Raw genomic sequence first — 20,124 nt, 5'->3', positions numbered from 1 at the left:
ATTCCAGCACACGGACCGTCCTATTAGCTCGCTGCTTCCTCCTCTGCTGGACATTTACGGTATTTCGACTTCTTCAGCACGATAAATAACGTAGTCACCCTTGTGGTGCACAATGGTCTGAATTTTGGGTTAGTCCCTCAGAATCCACTCGTTTCTGGAAGCAGCATTACAAAGCCGAAAATAAACTGCATTTGTAGGCTCTGATTACATTCTGCCCAACTGCTTTCCAGAACGGTGGCGCTGACTGACACACTCAGTCCGCGGCTTTGCGTCTCAGCGCCCTCCTTTCCGCCGTCCGAGGCTTGAGCTTCATTTTTTTCAGGAAGTAGACGTGAAAAACCACTGTGACCGGGAGCATGACATTCTAACACAAGAAGTCGAGGGGCTAAACTCTGAAGGAAACTCAGCTCCACAAGGAAAACGTTCCCTCGCCCACGTCCAGCTCCAGGGCAGTCTTCCTCTCTCAGACTCACCCTGCCCAGGCTGCCCAGCACCCAGCTGAGTTTCACCCTACCTGGCCAGGCCGTGTGACGTGCACTTACAGTACCCAGTGGGCGGGCATGAGCGGCTTGGGAGCAAACAGAGCCCCTTGCAGGGAGCCCTGTGCTGCGGGGGAGGGGGGGCAGGTGCAGGAGCTGGGGGCAGAGAGGCTGCCTCGCTGCAAGCGGCCAGCATGCCCAGGCGCAGGAGGACAGTCTTTGGTGGCCCAGCAGCCAGGAGAGCCGCCCGGCCCTCCAGTCCCTGGGTCCCCCTGAGAGATGGGAATGTGCCCCTCCTGCCCCCCAAGGATTCTGTACGTACCTGAGTCTGAGTCCCTCAAGGCTTAAAGCGCAGGGTGGGGACATTTGCCTCCCCAGACCCTGTCTGCTCTGTGATCTGGGAAGCACACCCCCGCCCCCAAATCCCCGAGGGGAGCGGCTCTAGCCAGACTCGTGGCCACAGTCCACCGAGAAGGTTCCGGAACTTGGTCAATGACCCTGATCGTCACTCGACAAAAGCTGCTTCTTGCCACGTGCCCTGGCGTGGGTAGAGTCTCCCGGATGTTTGGTGAACCGGGAGAGTGTTTTCCGTAGGGTATCCGGGACCTGCACGTCCTGCAGCAGGAGGTCGCCGTGCCGAGAGGCAGCGGAACAGGAGTCCCGCCACCCTGCGAGCTCTGCGGTGGCCCCGCAGGCCCAGCCCCTTGCCGGTGCTGGCTGAGGCCCTGCTGGCCCCTCATAACCACCTCCCACTCGACTCCACTGTCTACGCTCCAAGGGCGTCCTGTGAACTGGCGCCTTCTAACCCACTTTCCCCCACGCTGTCCTGCTCGGGACCGCCCCTCCTGGGGCTCTGGTTTGCAGCGCCTGGCCCAGGGCCCCTCCCGAGACGTCCCCCCCGGGGCGCAGCAGGCCGGCCCCTCCGCCACCGCTGCTCACCTGGCAGGAGCGGAACTGGCTGACGAGCAGCGTGCAGCGCTGGGGGTCCCTCCGCCCGTCCAGGCTGTCCAGCTCGGCAGCCACCTGGCTCAGCTCCTCGTCCGCGTGGTAGAACCGGGCCAGGAGCTGCGGGTCCGACCGCTGTGGGGAGGCAGGGGAGGTGAGTGGCCGCCCCAGGTGAGCCTTGTCCCCAGCCATGGGTGGGGGACCCTGTCACCCCGCCGGCTGCCCTGAGGCCCCCTGGGGCCCCCTGGGGCTGTGGGGTCCTGAGGACCCTCCGCCCCTGTCAGGGGATGATCAGAGGCAAGGTGCTGGGGAGGGTGGGGCTGGGGCCACTGGACGGAAAGCAGTTTTGTTCATAAAACCAAACTGCGATGATAAAGCCAGCCACAAGGAAGGGGCCCACCCCACTCCCTAGCCTCTCCTCAGCCCTCAGCCCCGTCTCTACCATGCTGGGAGACACCAGTGCCTTCCAGCAGGAAACCCTTTTCTCAGAGGAACCCCTTTTCTCGCCTCCCACAAAATGCACAGGGGGGTCTGATTCTGGGTCTTGAGGCACAATCACCCCACTTGGAGCGAAGTCCCAGCTCCCTGTGCCTCCCTCGGACCCAGTGCCCATGCTGACCGCCCCTGCTCTGCCCCAGCTCCAGCCCCACCAGCCACGGGCCATCCTGTCAACACACTGGCTCACTTCTGCCCCAGGGCCTTTGCACTGTGCTCCCTCCGGCTGGGGTGTCAATGGCTTGTCCCCTTGGATCTGAGCTTCCAGAATTAGGACAAACCCACGGTAAAGGCGACCAAGACCTCAAACATGTCTTTATAAAAGGCACCCTTCATGGACAGACGAGAGAAGGACAAATGAGAAGAAAGGCACCGAATCAACCCCTGGTTCCCTCGCCCTTCTACCTAAGAAGCAGCACATGGCTGGGCTGACATTCTGATGAACATAAAATTACTTATTTTTGTAGTTTCTCTCAGCTCATTGCTTGATGGAGCCTGTGTTCCGCCACCCTTCCCCCTACGTGGCCTGTCCCAGGGTGGCTCTTCCTCTGCTCAGGGTCTTGGTCATCAGTGCCTGACTCTCAATGCTGGCCCAGGCCCCTGGGGTGCAGAGGAAGCCCCGCCAGTGAGGCTGAGCAGACCTGGGGTGGGGACTTCAGTGACTAGCCCAGCAGGTGGATGTGTGACCCAGGCAGGACAAATGGGAGGCCTTCCCAGAATTTTTCACAGGAGAGCTGTGGGGATTCACCCATCCATCCAGCCAGCCAGGCAGCCTGAGCACCCACTCTGCCAAGGATGCAGGGCGCTGGGACACAGCCGGGAACGGGGCAGGCCCAGATTTTCTGTCACTGGCATCTCCTGCGTTCCCTGGGCCCTCCACAGGCTGCAGCCAAGGGCAGAGGTAACACCCAGCTCAAGAGCTGATCCCCATCACCGCAGCCCACTGGAGTCCTTCTGGCTCCAAACCCACCGGCTCCCCCCACAGTGGGGGGCATGGGGTGGGGGGAGGGCAGGAAAAGCAGGGACATGGCGGGCGGGGTCCCACAGCAGATGGCTGAGGCCCTCCTCATGGAAACCTGCCTAGGCAGGTGACACACGGAGCCTTCCCTGCCTTGGTTCCTGCAGCCCAGCAAACAGGTTGGGGCCTGAACTGAGGGTGCTGGGTAAGGACGCCTCCAGGGAGCTAAGTCTCTGCTGTGAGAAAATGGTTGCCAAGATGAGAACAGCTTGGGCCATCTTTGCCCTGACACCTCCAACCCCGTCACAAACACGGGGACTTTGGCTGTGCTTGGCCCCTGCTGTTGGCCCCCTGGGGTCGGCTGTGCCACGATGGAATGTGCGCAGAGGGCTGTGCGCGCACACACCCACACATGCATACACAAGCACCCACGCACACACATGGCTTCCTCTGTGTCCTGGGGAGGCTGACAAACAACTACCACGTGTGTACATGTGGGGCTGTGTGGGGGTCATGCATGTGTGCACGTGTGTGCCTATGTGGACGCACATAAGTGCATGTGTGTGTGCAGGAATGTGTGTACACAGGTTTGCACCTACAAGCAGGTGTGTGTCTGTACCCGTGTATACATATGTGAATGTGAGTGCACAGCCATGAGAGTGTGTACTCTACACGTACATGGGTGTCCATGTGTACATGTGTTGTACAACTGCACTTGTGTGTGAGTGTGTGTCAGTGTGTGCATGCATAAACGTGTGTGTGCCTACCAGCATGGGTGTGTGTGCCTGTGACTTGGGGTGGGCGTGGCATAATCTGCCATCCAGGGTCTGTGCAGAGACAGACCCTCTGGGCTCACCTAGTTTTGATTTCAGTAAATTAAAGACTATATGACCAGACCTACAAGTGTGTTGTCCATTTGCAAAAAGAGCGCTGTAAACACACACACACAGAGCAGAAATTAGAGAACTCAGAAAAAAAATTTTTAAACCTAAATTACCTTTATTTTTAAGTAATTATTTTTAAATAAAGATAATTAAATTATCTTTATTTTGCTGAAACACAAAAGGCCTTCGCAATTTTAGAATTTTAGCTTTCCAGCCCCTACAGGACTGGTATTTCCAGCAAAGAATGAAAGGTCCCCTTTGTGTGTCCCGGCGGGGCCGAGGTGCGGAGGAGACCCCCACTGGCTGTGTGAATCACATGCACCGGGAGACCCCAGGCGCCGTGGAGACAAACCTCCAGGCAGGGGTCCCAGGAAACAAACCGACACAACTTACAAAATCCAACTTGTGGTGACTCACAGAATCCACAAGGAACAATGTGGTGCTGCATTTCCATTTCTGAGCACGCAGGGGGTGACGTGAACTCGGCAGTCTGAGCCCGCTCATCACTTACATCTCTATCGGCCCAGCGGGGCAGGTCACCCTCAGGCCAGCTAGAAGGCAAGACTGACGGCCTGAGGGGGACAGTTTCTCTCTTTGAGTCAGTCAGCCTCATTCAACAACGTTTTAAATTAAATTTTAAATCGGACTTTTAAATGTCCGTACATAAAACGTCCACAACAAAGAGAATCGATTGCTGTAAATAGGAAGTACTCACCTTACTTTGAAATAAGAACTACAAGAGAATAAAACTGAACCCAGTAGAAGTGTCTTTTTTGGCACACGATGTCAGTATTTGCTCAAAAATAAATTCACAGCAGTGACAGTTTTCACTGCTACACAAAAATAAAACTCGCGAAGACAGCCTCTAGCTTAGGAGGTTAGGTGACTAGCAGACAGGCAGCCTCGAGAAGGCGGGGAAGACACACAACGTTGCGGCTCCGGACACGGCCGGAGTGCACAACTGACTACTTCAGAGCTAGTTCTGTAAAGGTGATGAAATTATTCATTCATTCAAACACCTGTTCTGTGAAGTAGGCTGGGGATGTGGATGTGAGCTCAGGCCCTGCCCACAGGTGCCCGTCTGAGCCAGGCACATGGCCATGTTGGGGGTCCCCAGCTGTGGTAAGGCTGGCCAACTGGGCTGGGGCAGAGCGGGGTGTGGACCAAGGGTGTCCCCAGCCCTGTGCAGGGCACCGCTCGTGCCTCATGGGGCACACCCCAAGCCCTCTGTGAGGCAGCCCCATCCTGACCCAGATGAAGAGACTAAATAAAGCTCATGAAGGAAACTAACATCCAAGGTCACATCGGATGACACGGCGGAGCCAGTGGTCAGCCCAGGTCCCACTCTAAGGACACTCAGCGGTCCGGGTGGGAAAGAGGAAGAGGAAGTAAGGGTGACCCGGGGGGGATCCTTCTCAGGCCTCTTGCTTCCCAAGTAGGAAGTAAGCCCTACAGCAGGAGAACCCCAGAGGGTGCCTTGTCTCAGCCAAGCTCCAGGAAGGGGACAAGAGGAGGAGGCAGATGGCGGGACAGGTGGGTGAGGCAGATGGCAGGACACGCGGCACGGCTAGGCCAGAAAGGACCAGCCCCCTCACACCCCCAGGGACGGAGAGAGCCCCAGCCCCCAGCCCCCTGACCCCACTCCAGCAGCTGTCCCAGGACACGAGCTGGGCTCCAAACGCTGGTTCCCAAGACCCACGTGACCCTCGCCACCCTAACACTCAGCAGAAGAGAGCCTTCCAGATCTCGGTGGACCCCCAGGTGGGCTTTGGCTGGACAGAGTGCAGGAGCTCAGGAGTGAGGGCTTGTGCCTAAGGTGCCAGCCCAGGCCCTGGGCCTCCCTTGGACCAGCCTTCTGATAAAGCCTCGGACTCTCTACTTGATGCCCAAATCCAGAAGCATCGTAGAGAAACCAGAGAAAAGCCTCAGGTCGTGCACATCCATTCTGGCTGCTCCCCCAGGTCACACTCGACTGTCAAGGAAACCCACTGACCACTGGTCACCAGGGCTGGAAACCCCCACCGCCTGTGAACACTGATCCAGGCCCTCCTGCAGGTCTCCACCACCCTTCCATCCCGCTGGGGTCTAGGGGGCCTGGGAAGCCATGACCCATACCCCAAAGTTGGCCTTGTCCACATCAGGACATCCCGGGGGCTGCCAGGCCCAGGCCCTGCTGACCTGGCAGCTTGACCAGCCCCTGCCCCACGGTGATCTGCCACCCCACACAGGCACGCACTCACGTGTTAGGTGTCAGCGGGCAGGGCTCAGATGCAGTTTAATCACAAAGATAACAGAGCTGTATGTACGTCACCTGACACCCGTAACCCAGCACCCTCCTTGGGAAGGTAAGGGCCACTCCCCAGCTCACAGAAGGGAGAACGCAGGCTCAGAGAGGGAGGTTCACAAATCCACCCAGGACCCCACATCTGATAAGCAGTCCCACCTGTCACTTGGCCTCCCTGACAAAGGCCTTTTCCCATGACTCAGTTTCCCTCCTGGCTTCTGCTGAGTGAGGAGGGACTCAGTTTCCCAGCTGGCACCACATGGCTCTGAGGGCTCAGGCTGTGACTTAGGGAAGTGAGGCAGCTTGCATAGACACCATGTTTCAACTGTCTGCCCTGGGAACACCCATGCACCTGGGGAGGCTGGCCCTGTCCTGGGCTGTAGGCCAGATCACTGCTGAACCCAGGACCCACTCACCCTGGGGCAGGCGCCGGGGGATAGCCAGCCAGCCCCACACATACCTCCAGTCTGACCTAGAACCACAGATGTCCCACCCTTGGTTGGGTGGGGGCCAGCCAGGCCACTGAAAACCCTGATGCCTCAAGGACACAGCCCTTTGCAGGAAACACTGCCAAATGCTTGCCCAGGAAAGGCTGATGGCTTTATGTTTGATTCACATCAACAAACATTTTAGCCCTGTGATATATTAACAGAAATAAGCCGTTTTGATTAGAGGAATCAAGGGCCCTGCACAGCAGAGGGGAGGAGTCCGAGGGCCAGGTGGGCATAGAATTGAGGATATGTGCTGGACAGGGCCCAGGGTGGGCTCCAGGTTCAAGTCTGCTCGGTCACTCCCTGGGCGGGGACCTTACCCCAGGCCTGTTTATCACCTGCAAAGTGGGCTTAAAGCACACAGGGTACCTGACACGGTACCGGGGGCCAAAGTGGACCCTGGAAAGTCTGTACCTGGTGCAACACTACGTAGGTAAGGCGAGGGCGGTGGAGGCAGCTGACCGTGGTAACCGAAAGTAAGACACCCGCGAAGACGTCTTTCCTGAGACCACCACCGCGCCCCAGCGGCCCGCAATCGCCAGGCGGCAGCGCCGCCCCCGTCCGCTCGGCTGACCACGCGCCACGCCCTGCCCCGCGCTCCCGGAGGGTGCGCTCAGCGAGGGCGCGAGCGCGCGAGCGGGGGCACCGGGAGGGTGGCGGGGCGCGGGCGTAGGGCGCAGAAGACGCTAGCGGAAGTAGCGCTCGGGGCGGGGCGGGGCGGGGCGGGGCGGGGCGGGCCGGGCCGGGCCCGCAGGGAGGGCACTGAGCGGGGCAGAGAACCCGACGGGGGTGGAGGCAGAGGGCGGGGCGCGGGGGCGCGGGGGCGCGGGGGAGGGAGGAAGAGGCCAGCGGCCCCGACGCGGGGGCGCCCACGTCTCCCGGGGCGGGGGTGGGTCGCGGGAAGCGACAGCCGGGAGAGCGCGGCGAGGGGGGCGCGGGAGGTCGTGGTGTCCGCAAAGAGCAACGTGGGAGGGACGGACAAGCAGCCCGAGAAACTCAGGAGGGCAGGAGGCTCAGGACGCCCGGCGTCGCCCACTTGCGAGGAGGCGCTGACCTCTCGCTGCCTCCGGGCTCGCGCGCGCTCACACCGGGCGGTGGGCTGTGCGAGCAGGGATGAGTCTCCCGCGGAGGCCTGGGCCGGTCGACCGCCCACTAGCAGAAAAGCAGAAAGGAGCCTGGCCCCTGGGCCTGCCAGCCCTGGTCCACAGACGGGGACGGGAGCAGACCCACCCCTAAGCTCTGACGCTGCAGAGCCCTGGGCCCTGGGCCCCACCTGGGGACTCGGGGCAAGCGCCAGGCCTGGCAGGTGGGAAGCTCTTCTTCCTCCTCTGGCTTAGAGATAAGGCAGGGCTGGCTGCACGGGCTTGGCTACTGGTGGGCCAGGAGGGGGCCGCCCTAAGCCCTCCAGCTCCTGGGCAGGCTGGGCTCCGGGTTAGCAGCTTGGAGAGGCACCCGGGTTCCAGAGGACCTCCACTGGGCCAGCTGTGGAATGAGTTCTGGGAGGAAAAGTTGGCGCACAGACACCGTGGGGTGGGGGGTGCTCCCCTCCACCCCACAGGAGGCGCGCCTGTGAGAGGACAAGTCCCCTTCTGGTAGGAGGGGCGCCTCCTCCTTGGCCCCGCAGGGCAAAGACGGGAACACTGCCAGTCACACTCTGGAAACCCAGGTGAGCGAAGGCAACCCAGTCTCACTGTGAGAGGTGCCCCTAGGACACCCCCCAACACAGCCTAGGGCTGAACAGGGACACCCACAAAGGAGGCACCACATCTTAAAGAGACTGGGAGGAGCAGGGGTTGCAACGTGCAATGACATCTAGGGTCCCCTGACTCCAGCAAAAATCAGGCATGAAGCTTTACCCACACCTGAGCTTCACGCGGAAATTCTGAGAGTTTTGAACCTCACTAAATTTTTGTTTCAAATGCTTTTATTGCCATAAACAATGCTGCCCAAAATGATGTTTTCTAAGAACCATCTTATGTAGAGCTGACCGTGGACCTCCCTGAGGGAAGCTGCAGCTTCGCAGACAGTCCACTATACTAATGCCCTGAAATGTTTAGCCTCTAGGACCCAGTGAGTCAGCTCCCCGCACCCCTCTCACCACACAGCCCTCCTCCCAGCCGAACCGGTTCATTTGCAGTGAAAGCCGGCCCAGCCAGCTCCAAGGGGGCAGCTTCCCCGCTGCTGGCCCCGCTGGAGGGCAGCCCAGCAACAGCTCAGGAGAAACAGCTCTAACTGCCGCCCCGTAGGCTGCAGCAAGGGGCCCCTTTATAATTCTGCTCTAGTCTCATCTGAAAATGAAGCCTCACCATGGGGAGAGAGGCTTCAGAGAAGCAGGCCCCCCGCACTGGGAGAAGGCTGGATTGGCCCTGTGAGGATAAGGGCATCCCAGCTGGGCATGGACACCCCCTGTCTAGGGCAGCAGCTGGGCACAGGGCCCTGCAACACCCCAGGTGACCACGCTGGCCTGGGCAGCAGTGTTTGTTCTGTGAGCCAAGCCAGACACAATGCCTGGAGATAACTGAGCTTCTATCGAAGGGTTTGCAGAAGGAAAATGAATTCTCAAATAAAACTCTCAATCAAGTACTGTACATACAAATGACACGCCAGAAACAATGACTGCAGGAAGCTTAACCACAGCAGCTGCAGGGGGTCGTGAGAGCTCTTCGAACCGCGGAGGGAGGGAGCCCAGGGCGGCAACAGACCTTGAGGGGAAGTGTGCACCGTGGCACCAAGGAGAACAGACGGTAGCTGACAGTTGGGCTTTTAAACTGCAGGAGACTTTTGAGTTCCAGTAGGTTCAAGGTTCTTTCCTAAGCATTTTATTTTGAGACCACTAAACAGTAACCTTGTTAGGATGCCAGCTAATTCTGTTCCCGCCTTGCTAACAGCCACGAGACCCTGTCCCAGAGGCCCTGGGCCTTCGGGGTGCCCCCTGCCACACCCCGACGGGAAGGACGAGTCCTGGGCTGACAGCAGCCCAGGCAACAGGGGAGGGGAGGCTGCCATCTTCTCGGCTTCTAGGATGGGTGGAAATCTGCTCGTGGGAGATGGAAGTTCAAGTTGCTCACTATGAATTACTCTTCTCCTTCAAAAAGGATTTGAGGTGACTTCATCAGAATGCATGTGAACTGAGCCTGTTCGCTTAACCAGAGGAGCAATTAAAAGGCCTAAACGGGGTCCTGGGTTCTGGGTCAAGTCGATTACTGCAGGTGGCTTTCCCTGAGGTCTGCTTTGCCAACTCAGGCTGGGACCCACGAGTGTCCCCCACTCCTGGGCACATCAGCCCCACTGGCCTGGGATGAAGTGGACTGGGAGAGGCCAGCCCTGCCTGGGTCCTGGGAACATGTCAGTTGGAGAGGAACATGGAATTCTAAGGGATGTCCCAATGGGAGGACCTGAGAGACAGGACATCACTGGAAGCAGCACCGAGGGAGGCCCCTGGCTGAGCAGGTGGGGTTCACGCACGGTTCTGGACCCCTCTACAGCCCACAGAGACACCCAGTCCTCTGACCGTACCTCACCCAGGGCCACTCCAGTGGTGCTGCTCTGGGAGGTCTGTGGACAGGCAGCCCCAGTGGGTCTGACAATGAGCCCAGCCACCCCTTGCCCGGAATGTAATCTCAGCGTTTAGAACAGCTTTACTGAGATGTAACGTGCATCCCATGGCATTTTTCTGGTTAAAGTACGCAGGGGGTTTAGTATACTTAGGGAGTTCTGCATCATCACCATGATCTAATTTTAGATCATGTCTTGTCTCCCCAAAAAGAAACCTCACACCCATTACCAGTCACCTCTCCACCAGCCCTGACTGGCTGTCTCTGTGGAGTTCCCGTTCTGGACATGTTAAGGTAATGGACTCAGAAAGTTGTAACCTTTCATGTCTGGCTTCTTTCACTCAGCATGTCTTCATGTCCAGTCCACGCTGTAGCCTGTAACAGCACTTCATTCCTTTTTATGGCCAAATAATATTCTGCCACGTGGACGGTCCACGTTTTGTTGATCCGTTCATCAGCTGACGGACAACTGAATTGTTCCTGCCTTTTGGCTATTATGACTAATGCTGCTATGAACAAGTTTTTGTGTGGATCTCCATTTCCAGCTCTCCTGGGCATATACCTAGAAGTGGAATTCCTGGTCACATTCAGTTTTCTGAGGAACTGCCAGACTGTTTTCCAAAGTGGCTGCACCAGTCAACAATCATACGACTGCAGGGTTGCAGGATACAAAATTAATAAAAAGAAACGTGTATTTCTGTACACCGACCAGGAACCATCAGAAAGTGAAACTAAGAAAACAATTCTATTTACAATCACATCGAAAAGAATACAATACCCGGGGATAGCTGTCACTAAGGAGGTAAACGAGCTGCCCTTGGAGGGCCGCCAGCTCTGATGAAAGGAGCTGAAGGTGACAAACGGGGGAAGGAATGTGTGCTCACGGACTGGAAGGGTTAATACCGTTAAGGCGACCACCTCCCAAGGCAATCCAGAGGGTCAGTGCAATGCCTACCAGCACACCAGCGGTGTCTGTCACAGAACCAGAATAAGTAAATCTAAAATTTGTGTGAAAACACAGACGACCCCAGGTAGCCAAAACAACCTTGAGAAAGAGCAGAGCCGGTAGCATCACGCTCCCCGACTTCACATCACACTGCAGAGTTACAGTAACAGAAACAGTGCGGCCCTGGCACAGAAACAGGCACAGAGATCGACGGAACGGCACAGAGCGCCCAGAAACGGGCTCAGACGGACAGTCAGTCTAGGACAAAGGAGGCGAGAATGGACCACGAGGGAGAGACAGCCTCTTCAGTGAGTGATGTTGGGAAACTGGACAGGGACACGCAAAAGGATCAAAGTGGACTGCCTTCTCACACCAGACACAAAAACGAACTCGAGAACAAAGACTTCAGTGCAAGGCTGAAGCCGTAATATTTCCAGAAGAAAACAGTACGTTCTCTGACGCTGGTCTTAGTAATTTTGGGGGGGGATCTGTCTCCTCAGGCGAGGGAGAGAAAAGTAAAAATCAACGGCTGGGACTACAGCAGACTAAGAAGCTTCTGCATAGTGAAGGAGACCACGGACAAAACAGAAAGCCCGCCTTCCAAATGGGGGAAGAGGCTCGCGGCGGTGTATCTGACGGGGTGAAAAGAAGCTGACCACGGCTGACGGTCAGGAAGACGCAAGCAGCACCGCACTGGAGCATCACCGCACACCTGTCGGAACGCTGTCACCAAGAAGACAACAAGCAACAGGCGTCAGTGAGAAAAGGGCGCCTTCTTACACTGTTGGTGGGAACGTAAATTGGTGCAGCCGCTGTGGAAAACAGGATAGAGCCTCAAAATATTAAGAAAGGAACTACCACATGATCCAGGAATTCCACTCCTGGGCATTTACCTGACGAGAGGAGGACACTAATTAGAAAAGATACACGCACCCCTATGTTCACTGCAGCATGATTACAGCAGCTAAGACACGGGAACAGCCTCAGTGTCCACCGACAGATGACTGGATACCGAAGCTGTGGTGCACAGATGCAATGGAACCCTATGCAGCCATAAACAAGAATGAAATCTTGCCTTTTGCAAGAACATGGATGGACCTGGAAGGTATCATGCTTCATGAAGTAAGTCAGAGAAAGACAAATTCTGTGTGATTTCACTTACGTGTGGAATCTAAAAAAACAAAACAAATGAACAAATAAAACAAACCAGAAACAGAGTTACGGGCACAGAGAACAAACAGGTGGTCATCAGAGGGAAGAGGTGGGAGAGAACTCGGTGAGGGAGATCAAGAGGCAGAGACTTCCCGCTGCGGATTGTGAGGCGCAGGCATGAAGCGCACGGCGCGAGGAACGGAGTCAGCAACCACGTAGCACTTTCGCACGGGAACAGGTGATAACTGGACTTGAACCTTTCTCGGGTCACACCTGGGGGCCATGAGTTTCCCCACAAGCCTCCTGGTGCCTCTGAGGACAGGCATCGCCCCACATTCTGGACAAATCTTCCATCATTGCAGGGAACTCACCAGCAGGACGGAGGCGGGCCTGGCCCCAGATGCTGCTGGCCCACAGCCCGGAGGGGACGTGGGCAGGGGCCCCAGTGCACGGCTCACCCAGGAGGGAGGACGGCACCTGGATCCTGCACTGTGCTGCCCTAGGACCCCGTGTGGTGTGCCTGCCCAGGGCGCTGGGTCGCGCACGCATCCCTTTATGGGTGCCTCTCCCTCCCTGCCGGGGAATCTGCTGGCCTCCCTCTGACAGCTCCTCGGGAGCGGGACGGGCACCTGCCCCTGGCCTGCGCCCATGCAGGCGGTGTCTGTATGTCTGGTCTTTCTGTGGAATGCAGAGATTTCCAGCTGGTCCCACCCAGACGACATGGTGCCCATTCCCCACGGAAGTGCTGCATGGGAAAAACGACCGGGGTCTCGAGGTGGACACGGATGAAGGTGTTCACAACACGGGTTCTGAGCCTGGCTCTCCTCGCTCAGACCTCCTGGGTCGGGATCCCACTCCTCACGGGAGAAGCAGGGTAGGGGCGTGACTTGAAACCGGAGAGAAAAGGAAAGCAGTTTGGTCTGGGGCGTTGGTGGGGGGGTGACGACAGCGGGAGGGCAGAGTGGCCCCTGGACACGGGGTCCAGCCAGCTCGGGGCCCAGGCTGCAGGGACGGGAGAGGCAGGACCTCACCAGGCCACATCGGCGCCCACACCGCGCTCCCTTGGCAGATTCTTCTTTCGCTTTATGGTTATTGCTCAATTTACCAAATTATGCAAATAGAACTAGGAAGCACTGGGCTCACCTGCTGCCCTTCACTACAGGCAGCGACCAGAGACACAACGGGCTCACTCAGCACCTGTTAGAACAGCCGCCCGGAAAGAGCACCCATTCTCACCACCAGGCCGTGTCGTCAGAGGGTAAAAGTTGTTGGCAAACCAGGGCAGCAAGAGCCTGTACTTGGTTTTTATGCATTTTTAGAGGAAAAACTACAGACGGATGTTCTAGAGGCTTGACAAATGGGAGAAGAGAACCACCTGTGTGTCCGCTCAGAAAAAACAAGGGAAAAATAAGTCCGATGCAGATTCTCAAGTCAGAGTGAAAACACAGATACAGCATTAAAAAATAAAAAGACTCCCTTCCACAACACTGGGCAAATAATCAAAACTCTGAATCCATAACAGCAGCGAAAGCTGAACAGCCCGTGGGCCCCGGCTCCGGGCCCCGCTGTGTACCCAGCCTGCCGGCCGGGGGGCAACTGAGCTGGGAAGCCCGCGCGGCTCACGAGGCCCCAGCCCACGCCCACCAGGAGCCCGCCTGGGGGCCCAGGTGAGAAGGCAGCGGAGTCGGGAGGAAGGGCAGGCGAGTCGTGCAGGCCAGAATGACCGCAGGAGGCGTCCTGGTTTCCTGGGATGCTTGGATACTCTTCCTCGAGGACACAGACTTAGTGTCACAAGACGGCATTCCCTCTTCTCGCTTCCAAATTGAAGACGCTGGCCTTTGGGTCCTCATTGTCAAGACTAGCGCACAGCCAGTGCCCACCCAAGTGGACATCTGGGCATAGAGGGAGGTGGTTTGGCTGTTACAATGCCCAAGGAATGCCACAGAATGGGGATCCAGGAACAAACCCACACAGACACGGCCGGTTGGTTTTTGATGAGAGCACCCAAGAAATGAATGGAGAAATGAACCTTTTCAACAAATGGTGCTGGAGCAGCCGGACAGCCTCGTGCAGAAGGATGGTCCTCAAAACGTACCTCGTTGCCCACACAGCCATCAACTCCAAACAGAACATGCTGAGTAACCGTGAGCTCAGCAAAGCTTTCTTAAATGGTTCACAAAGACCATGAGCTATAAACGGGAAAAATAAACAAACGAGATTTTGTCAACATTAAGAAGCTTGCGGGGAGGGTGGGGTAGAGCTCAGCGGTAGAGCACATGCTTAGCATGCAGAGGTCCTGGGTTCAATCCCCAGTACCTCCATTAAAAAAAAATTAAATAAATAAATAAACCTGATTACCCCCCAAAAAAACAACAAAACCTATTCGAAAAGAAAATTTTTTAAAGAAGTTTGCTTTTCAAAAGACCCTGTTAAGAAAATGAAAATTCAAGCCACAAACTTGGAGAAAATTTTTGCCAAGCGTGAGTACTTCAAAGTACCGACACCTGAGAAACAGAAAGAACTCTCACAACTCAGCCAGAGAGTTTTCAAATGGGCAGAAGATGTGAACAGACACTTAAGCAGGCCTGTGTGAAAAGATGCTCCGCACGTGGGCGTCAGGAACGTGCAAGTTCAGGCCACAGTGAGCTAGCACCTCTCATCCGCCGGAACGGCCGGAGCCCAGAACCTGACCTCACCAGGTGTCGGCAAGGCTGCAGAGCGCCCGGGCCTCGGACAGCTGGTGCGGACGCGAAGAGGTCCAACCGGTGCAAAGCAGTTTGGCAGTTTCTCAGAAAGTTAAACATTCACTGACCCCATGAACCGGCCACCCTACTCCCAAGAGGCGTGAAAGCCCCGGGCCACACAGAGATCTGAGCATCAGCGTTCAGAGGAGCTTCATTAACAAACGTCAAACCCCGGAAACAACGGCACGTCCACAGCAGGAGGTGGACGAGCAAGCCGCGCTCCTTCCACACGGCGCCCGCGCCCCGGCAGCGAGAAGGCCGCAGCTGCTGACGCCTGCTGCAACGCGGTGAGTCTCAGAACACTGAGGGTGAGTCGAAGCCAGACTGAGACAGACCTCACCTGTGTGTGTGCACAATTCCACTTACATGCAACAGTGGAGAAGGCCAGCTGCGCCTGGTGACAGAAAACAGGTGAGGGGTTGCCTGGGGGCAGAGGTGACAGGCCAGGGTGCCATCTCGGTCTCACGTCAACCGAGGGAGCCTGGAGGAGATCACAGCTCAGGGAGGCCCACATGCAGTGAGGAGCTGGGGGCCTGTGGGAGGTCAACGAGAATGCCTCGGGCAGAGTCGGTGGTGACTGGTGCTCTTGCCACCCCTGTCCGGAAGGCCCCCGGGTTTGGGGGAAGGAACTGCCAAGCGATGGAGGGCCAACCCCGGAGGCAGTTATACCTGGAACGCCAGGGTGGGTGGTGCACTGGCAGGCCCCTGCCCTTGGCTGAAGCCCACCGCGGGGCTGCCACCAAGGCCGGGGGCAGGACTGGGCAGGGAGGCGGCAGCAGACACCGCCTCTAAGGGCCGAAGTGGAAATGGAAACAGGCTGCACTCGGACTGCTGCAGCTTCCTTGGGGACACGGTGCTGGGGGCTGGGCCTCGACCCACGGTTGGCAGCCCCTGCTCATCCCCCTGGTGGGAGGAGCCCGGAGCCAGGCCTGCCCAGTGACAGACTACGGGTGGGGCTGCCGGGCCACCAGCTGATGCCATCCTGGCGAGGTCCAGGGCAAGACACTGTCCAGGGCTGGGCAGCCACACGTGAACCCAGGAGACCCCGGACTCCAGCCCGCAGCCCACCGTGGTGAAACCACACACCCGTTCGGTCACCTGCAACAGAAGCCTGTGGGGCCTGCACGGAGAAGGAGGCCAAGAAGGGTGCGTGGCCTCCAGGGACTCGCCCTATCTGAGCAGGGTGTGGACATTTTGCTTGCTGTCTTGCAGTCACGTGGCCAAGAGGAACCAAAGGAGTCCTCCATAGCCGAGGCCTCAGACTGGGAGGGGCAGCCCTGAGGGTGCGTCCGGTTACAAGGAGAGCTGGCAAGAAGCAAAAACAAACAGATGGGACCTAATTAAACCTAAACCTTTCTCAAAGCAAAGGAAATCACCAACCAAGTAAGAAGACAACCTACTGAATGGGAGAAAATATATGCAAGTAACATGACTGATAAGGGGTTAACATCCAAAAATACAAACAGCCCATACAGCTCAACATCAAAAACAAACAAACCAATCAGAAACTGGGCAGAGGACCTGAACGGACAACTTTCCAAAGAGGACATAGGGCCAACAGGCACATGAAAAGATGCTCAGCCTCTTTCGAGAAACACAAATGAAAACCACTGAATCACCTCACACCTGTCAGCATGGCCATTATAAAAAGAACACAAATAACAAATGTAGGCAAAGATGTGGAGAAGAGGGAACCCCCATACACCGCTGACGGGAATACAAATTGGTGCAGCCACCGTGGAAAACAGAATGGCAGGTCTTCGAAAAACTAAAAACAGAATTAGCAAAATGACCCAGCAGTCCCACTCCTGGGTGTGTCTCTGAAGAAAACGGAAACACTGGTCAGAAAACATACGTGAACAGTGCTGTTCACAGCAGCTCTATTTACAACAGCCAAGACGCGGGAGCAACCTAAGTGTCCATCAGCAGACGACTGGATAAAGAAGATGTGGTCCAAATACACAGTGGAATACTACTCAGCCATAAAAAAATGAGATTCTGCCACTGCAACAGTATGGATGGACCCAGAGGATGTCGTACTTAAGTGAGATAACTCAGACAGAGAAAGACAAATAGTGTATGTTATCACTTACATGTAGAATCTGATACAGCAGCCTAGTGAATATAACCAAAAAGCAGCAGGCTCACAGATGCAGAGGACAAACTAGTGGTTCCCAGTGGGGGGGCGGAGGGGGATTCAGGTGTAAACCTTCAGGTAGAAAATCAGCTACAAGGATGTATTGTACAACACAGGGAATGTAGCCAATATTTTATAATAACTATAAACAGAGTATAACCCTTAAAAATGTGAATCACTATGTTGTAGACCTGAATAATAATATTACTGTATAATATTGTAAATCAACTACATCTCAATAAACAAGGAGAGCTGGCGGAGAAAGGCTGACCGCCCTGGGATTTCAGAGGCCAGGTTGATTTCCTCCTGCATCCACACAGCCGCCCCTCCCGGAGCAAACCTTGGGGCTGTGTCTTCAAAGGTGCTCCCCACAGGCCACCCCTCATCGCTCCACTGGCCAGTCTCCTGTCATCACTCAGCCTGGACACCACCGGCCCTCTCTGACCAGCTGCCAAAGCGGTGGTGCCACTGGGCCCTCTCCGCCGCCAGGCTGCAGCATACCCACCCCCTTCTGTTCCGTAAGTCTGCCTGGCGTGGTCCAGCCCAGGCTACAGTACATATACATGCGTATATATATATATATACATACATTCATTTTCATATTCTGTTTCGTTATAGGTTATTATAAGATGCTGAATATAGCTCCCTGTGCTATGCAGAAGAAATTTGTTTTTTGTCTATTTTATGTACAGTAATCGGTACTTGCAAATCTCAGACTCCCACTATATCCCTTCCTACCCCTCCCTTCCCCACCCCCATAACCATAAGTTTGCTTTCTATGTCTGTGAGTCTATTTCTGTTTTGTAAATAAGTTCATTTGTGTCTTTTTTTTTTTAGATTCCACATATAAGTGACATCATATGGTATTTTTCTTTGTCTTTCTGGCTTACTTCACTTAGAATGAGGATCTCCAGGTCCATCCATGTTGCTGCAAATGGTATTATTTTATTCTTTCTTATGGCTGAGTAGTATTCCATTGTATAAATGTACCACAGCTTCTTTATCCAGCCGTCTGTCGATGACATTTAGTTGCTTCCACATCCTGACCATTGTAAATAGTGCTGCTATGAACACTGGGGTGCGTGTATCCTTTCGAATTAGAGTTCCCTCCTAACCTACATAGAATTTATTTTCCTTTAAGGAGCTGGCAGGGACCCATGCTGACTGTCCCATCTCTCCTCCCCAAGCAGCCCCCAGAGTCAGTCTCGTCCGAATAGAAACTGTGGTGGCCACAGGCTGGGGGGAGCGCCATGGCCCTGGAACAGATACAGCAGAGCAGGGGGAGGGCTGGATGGCCCCCGGTGACCAGGGGGCCAGGGAAGGCTGGGAAGCAGGCCGTAGGGACTCTTCTGTGTGGACGGGGATAGAGGAAGGACGAAGCCAGAATAAAGCAGCAGCCAAGCATGCGTGCACCTCTGTGGGGCCCTCCCCTCCCCGGGCCCTCCCCACAGCCCTGTGCCCCCACCTCAACATACACCAGCCCCCCTCCCCCCGGGGCTGCCCCCCAGGTCTTTCCCCGGGTCTTTCTGTTGTATTCACTTCCTCTCCAATCTGCCCCTCAGCCCCACCTCTGCTGCCCCCTTCCCCCTCCCTAATCCACCCTTCATGGCCCCCTCCCCCTCATCCCTTGATAAGCCCTTCTTTGGCCCACTCCTCTGCCTGCCCCCCGGGTCTGCCCTGGCTCACTGGGGAGGGGTCTGCAAGGATCCTGGGAGTATCTATCAGGGTATCAGTAGGCCTGCCATCCTCAGAAGACCCCACACAGCAAAGCCTGGCTCCTGGCCACCCCGTGAGCACCGCGGCCAGGACTGGCCCTGTGTGGGTACTGCTCCAGGCCCTGGTAATGGTTTTCACACCTGCTGTTATGACAACAGATCTGTGGGTGTCCATTCCTGAGTGCCTGTCATGTTGGGGTCACCTGGCTCCCCACTCACCTTGGACTCAGAACTGCCCAGAAACAGAATTGGGTGTTTTGGCTTCTGCAGAACCAATGTCCCCACAGGAAGGAGGCCCCGCAGACGCCTGGACACAGCTCTGCTGCTGGTGTGAGCTGACCAGGCCTGGCCATGACAGGACCATGAAGGACACGGTGCCCACCCGCTCCCCCGGGCTCCTACTGACTGCTGTGGGCTCCTGGCAGCGATTGGCCTCAGTGCAAGCCTGACTTGATTTATCTGACAGCACCATTCCCTGTAAGTTCTCTTCAAAGCCTGAGCGTAAATTTAAGACATCGGGACACATAAAAACACGTATTAAACATGGATCCCATTGGGAGAGGCAAATTAAAAGCTTTCAAAACATCAATTTCCCAATTAGCTTCTCAAGGTCATTCCTAATAATGTTGACCCCAAGCACAATCGCCCTACGGGAATAAATCCTAGAGGCAAAGAGCTGGACTGCCAGCAGGAAGCTCCCAGGTCTGCTTGGAGATCGCCTTCCCAAATCTCAGTCAAGTTCCCGCACACCACAGAGGAGGGAGGGGAGGCGGGTAGAGCTCATGCTGAGCGTGCGCGAGGTCCAGCATTCAATCCCTGGTCCCGCCATTAAAAAAAGGAAGAGACAAAAAATGTGACGATGAATATATGAGTGTTCATGCGTAACTGAAAAATTGTGCTCTATACTGGAGTTTGACACAACACTGTAAAATGATTATAAATCTATTAAAAATGTTTAAAAAATAGTAATTATTTTATCAATTACATATGGAAACAACAATTTGTATCTATTGAGTTAAATAAGATATATTACTGAAATTAAAAAAAAAAAAGGAAGAGACAGGAGTGACTCCCCTAAGCGTCCCAGGAAGCCACCACTGAGAGCCCTAAGACCTGCCCGGCTGGACTTCCTGTTCCCTGGGGTTTCTTGGGAGAAGGGCTCTGAAGAAAACACACTTAGGAAACTGAACGCCACTGCTGCTGCTGAGATGTCCTCTGGACACTGATGGCATTTAGGTGAAGGGCTCAGGGCTCCACTTCCTGGGGTCCAACCCAGAGGAGCCCTCGGGCATGTGCCGAGGCCGGCCAGACACCCTCTTGTCTTGAGGTCTGTGTGCCAC

General features: G+C 55.8%; 1 protein-coding gene across 1 annotated transcript in view; it reads right to left on the bottom strand.

The window, feature by feature from the left end:
- Positions 1 to 20,124, bottom strand: part of ZFYVE28 (zinc finger FYVE-type containing 28) — an 87,881-nt gene that overhangs the window by 47,784 nt on the left and 19,973 nt on the right. The window contains exon 2 of the mRNA XM_072947168.1: positions 1,419 to 1,559. Within this exon, the coding sequence (XP_072803269.1) occupies positions 1,419 to 1,559 (141 nt within the window). The remainder of the gene's footprint in view (positions 1 to 1,418; positions 1,560 to 20,124) is intronic.

The sequence above is a fragment of the Vicugna pacos genome, chromosome 2 (assembly GCF_048564905.1).
Source record: "Vicugna pacos chromosome 2, VicPac4, whole genome shotgun sequence".
Classification (NCBI taxonomy): domain Eukaryota; kingdom Metazoa; phylum Chordata; class Mammalia; order Artiodactyla; family Camelidae; genus Vicugna; species Vicugna pacos.
The sequence above is the reverse complement of the archived record's forward strand: the minus strand, read 5'-3'. Positions and strand labels throughout refer to the sequence as shown.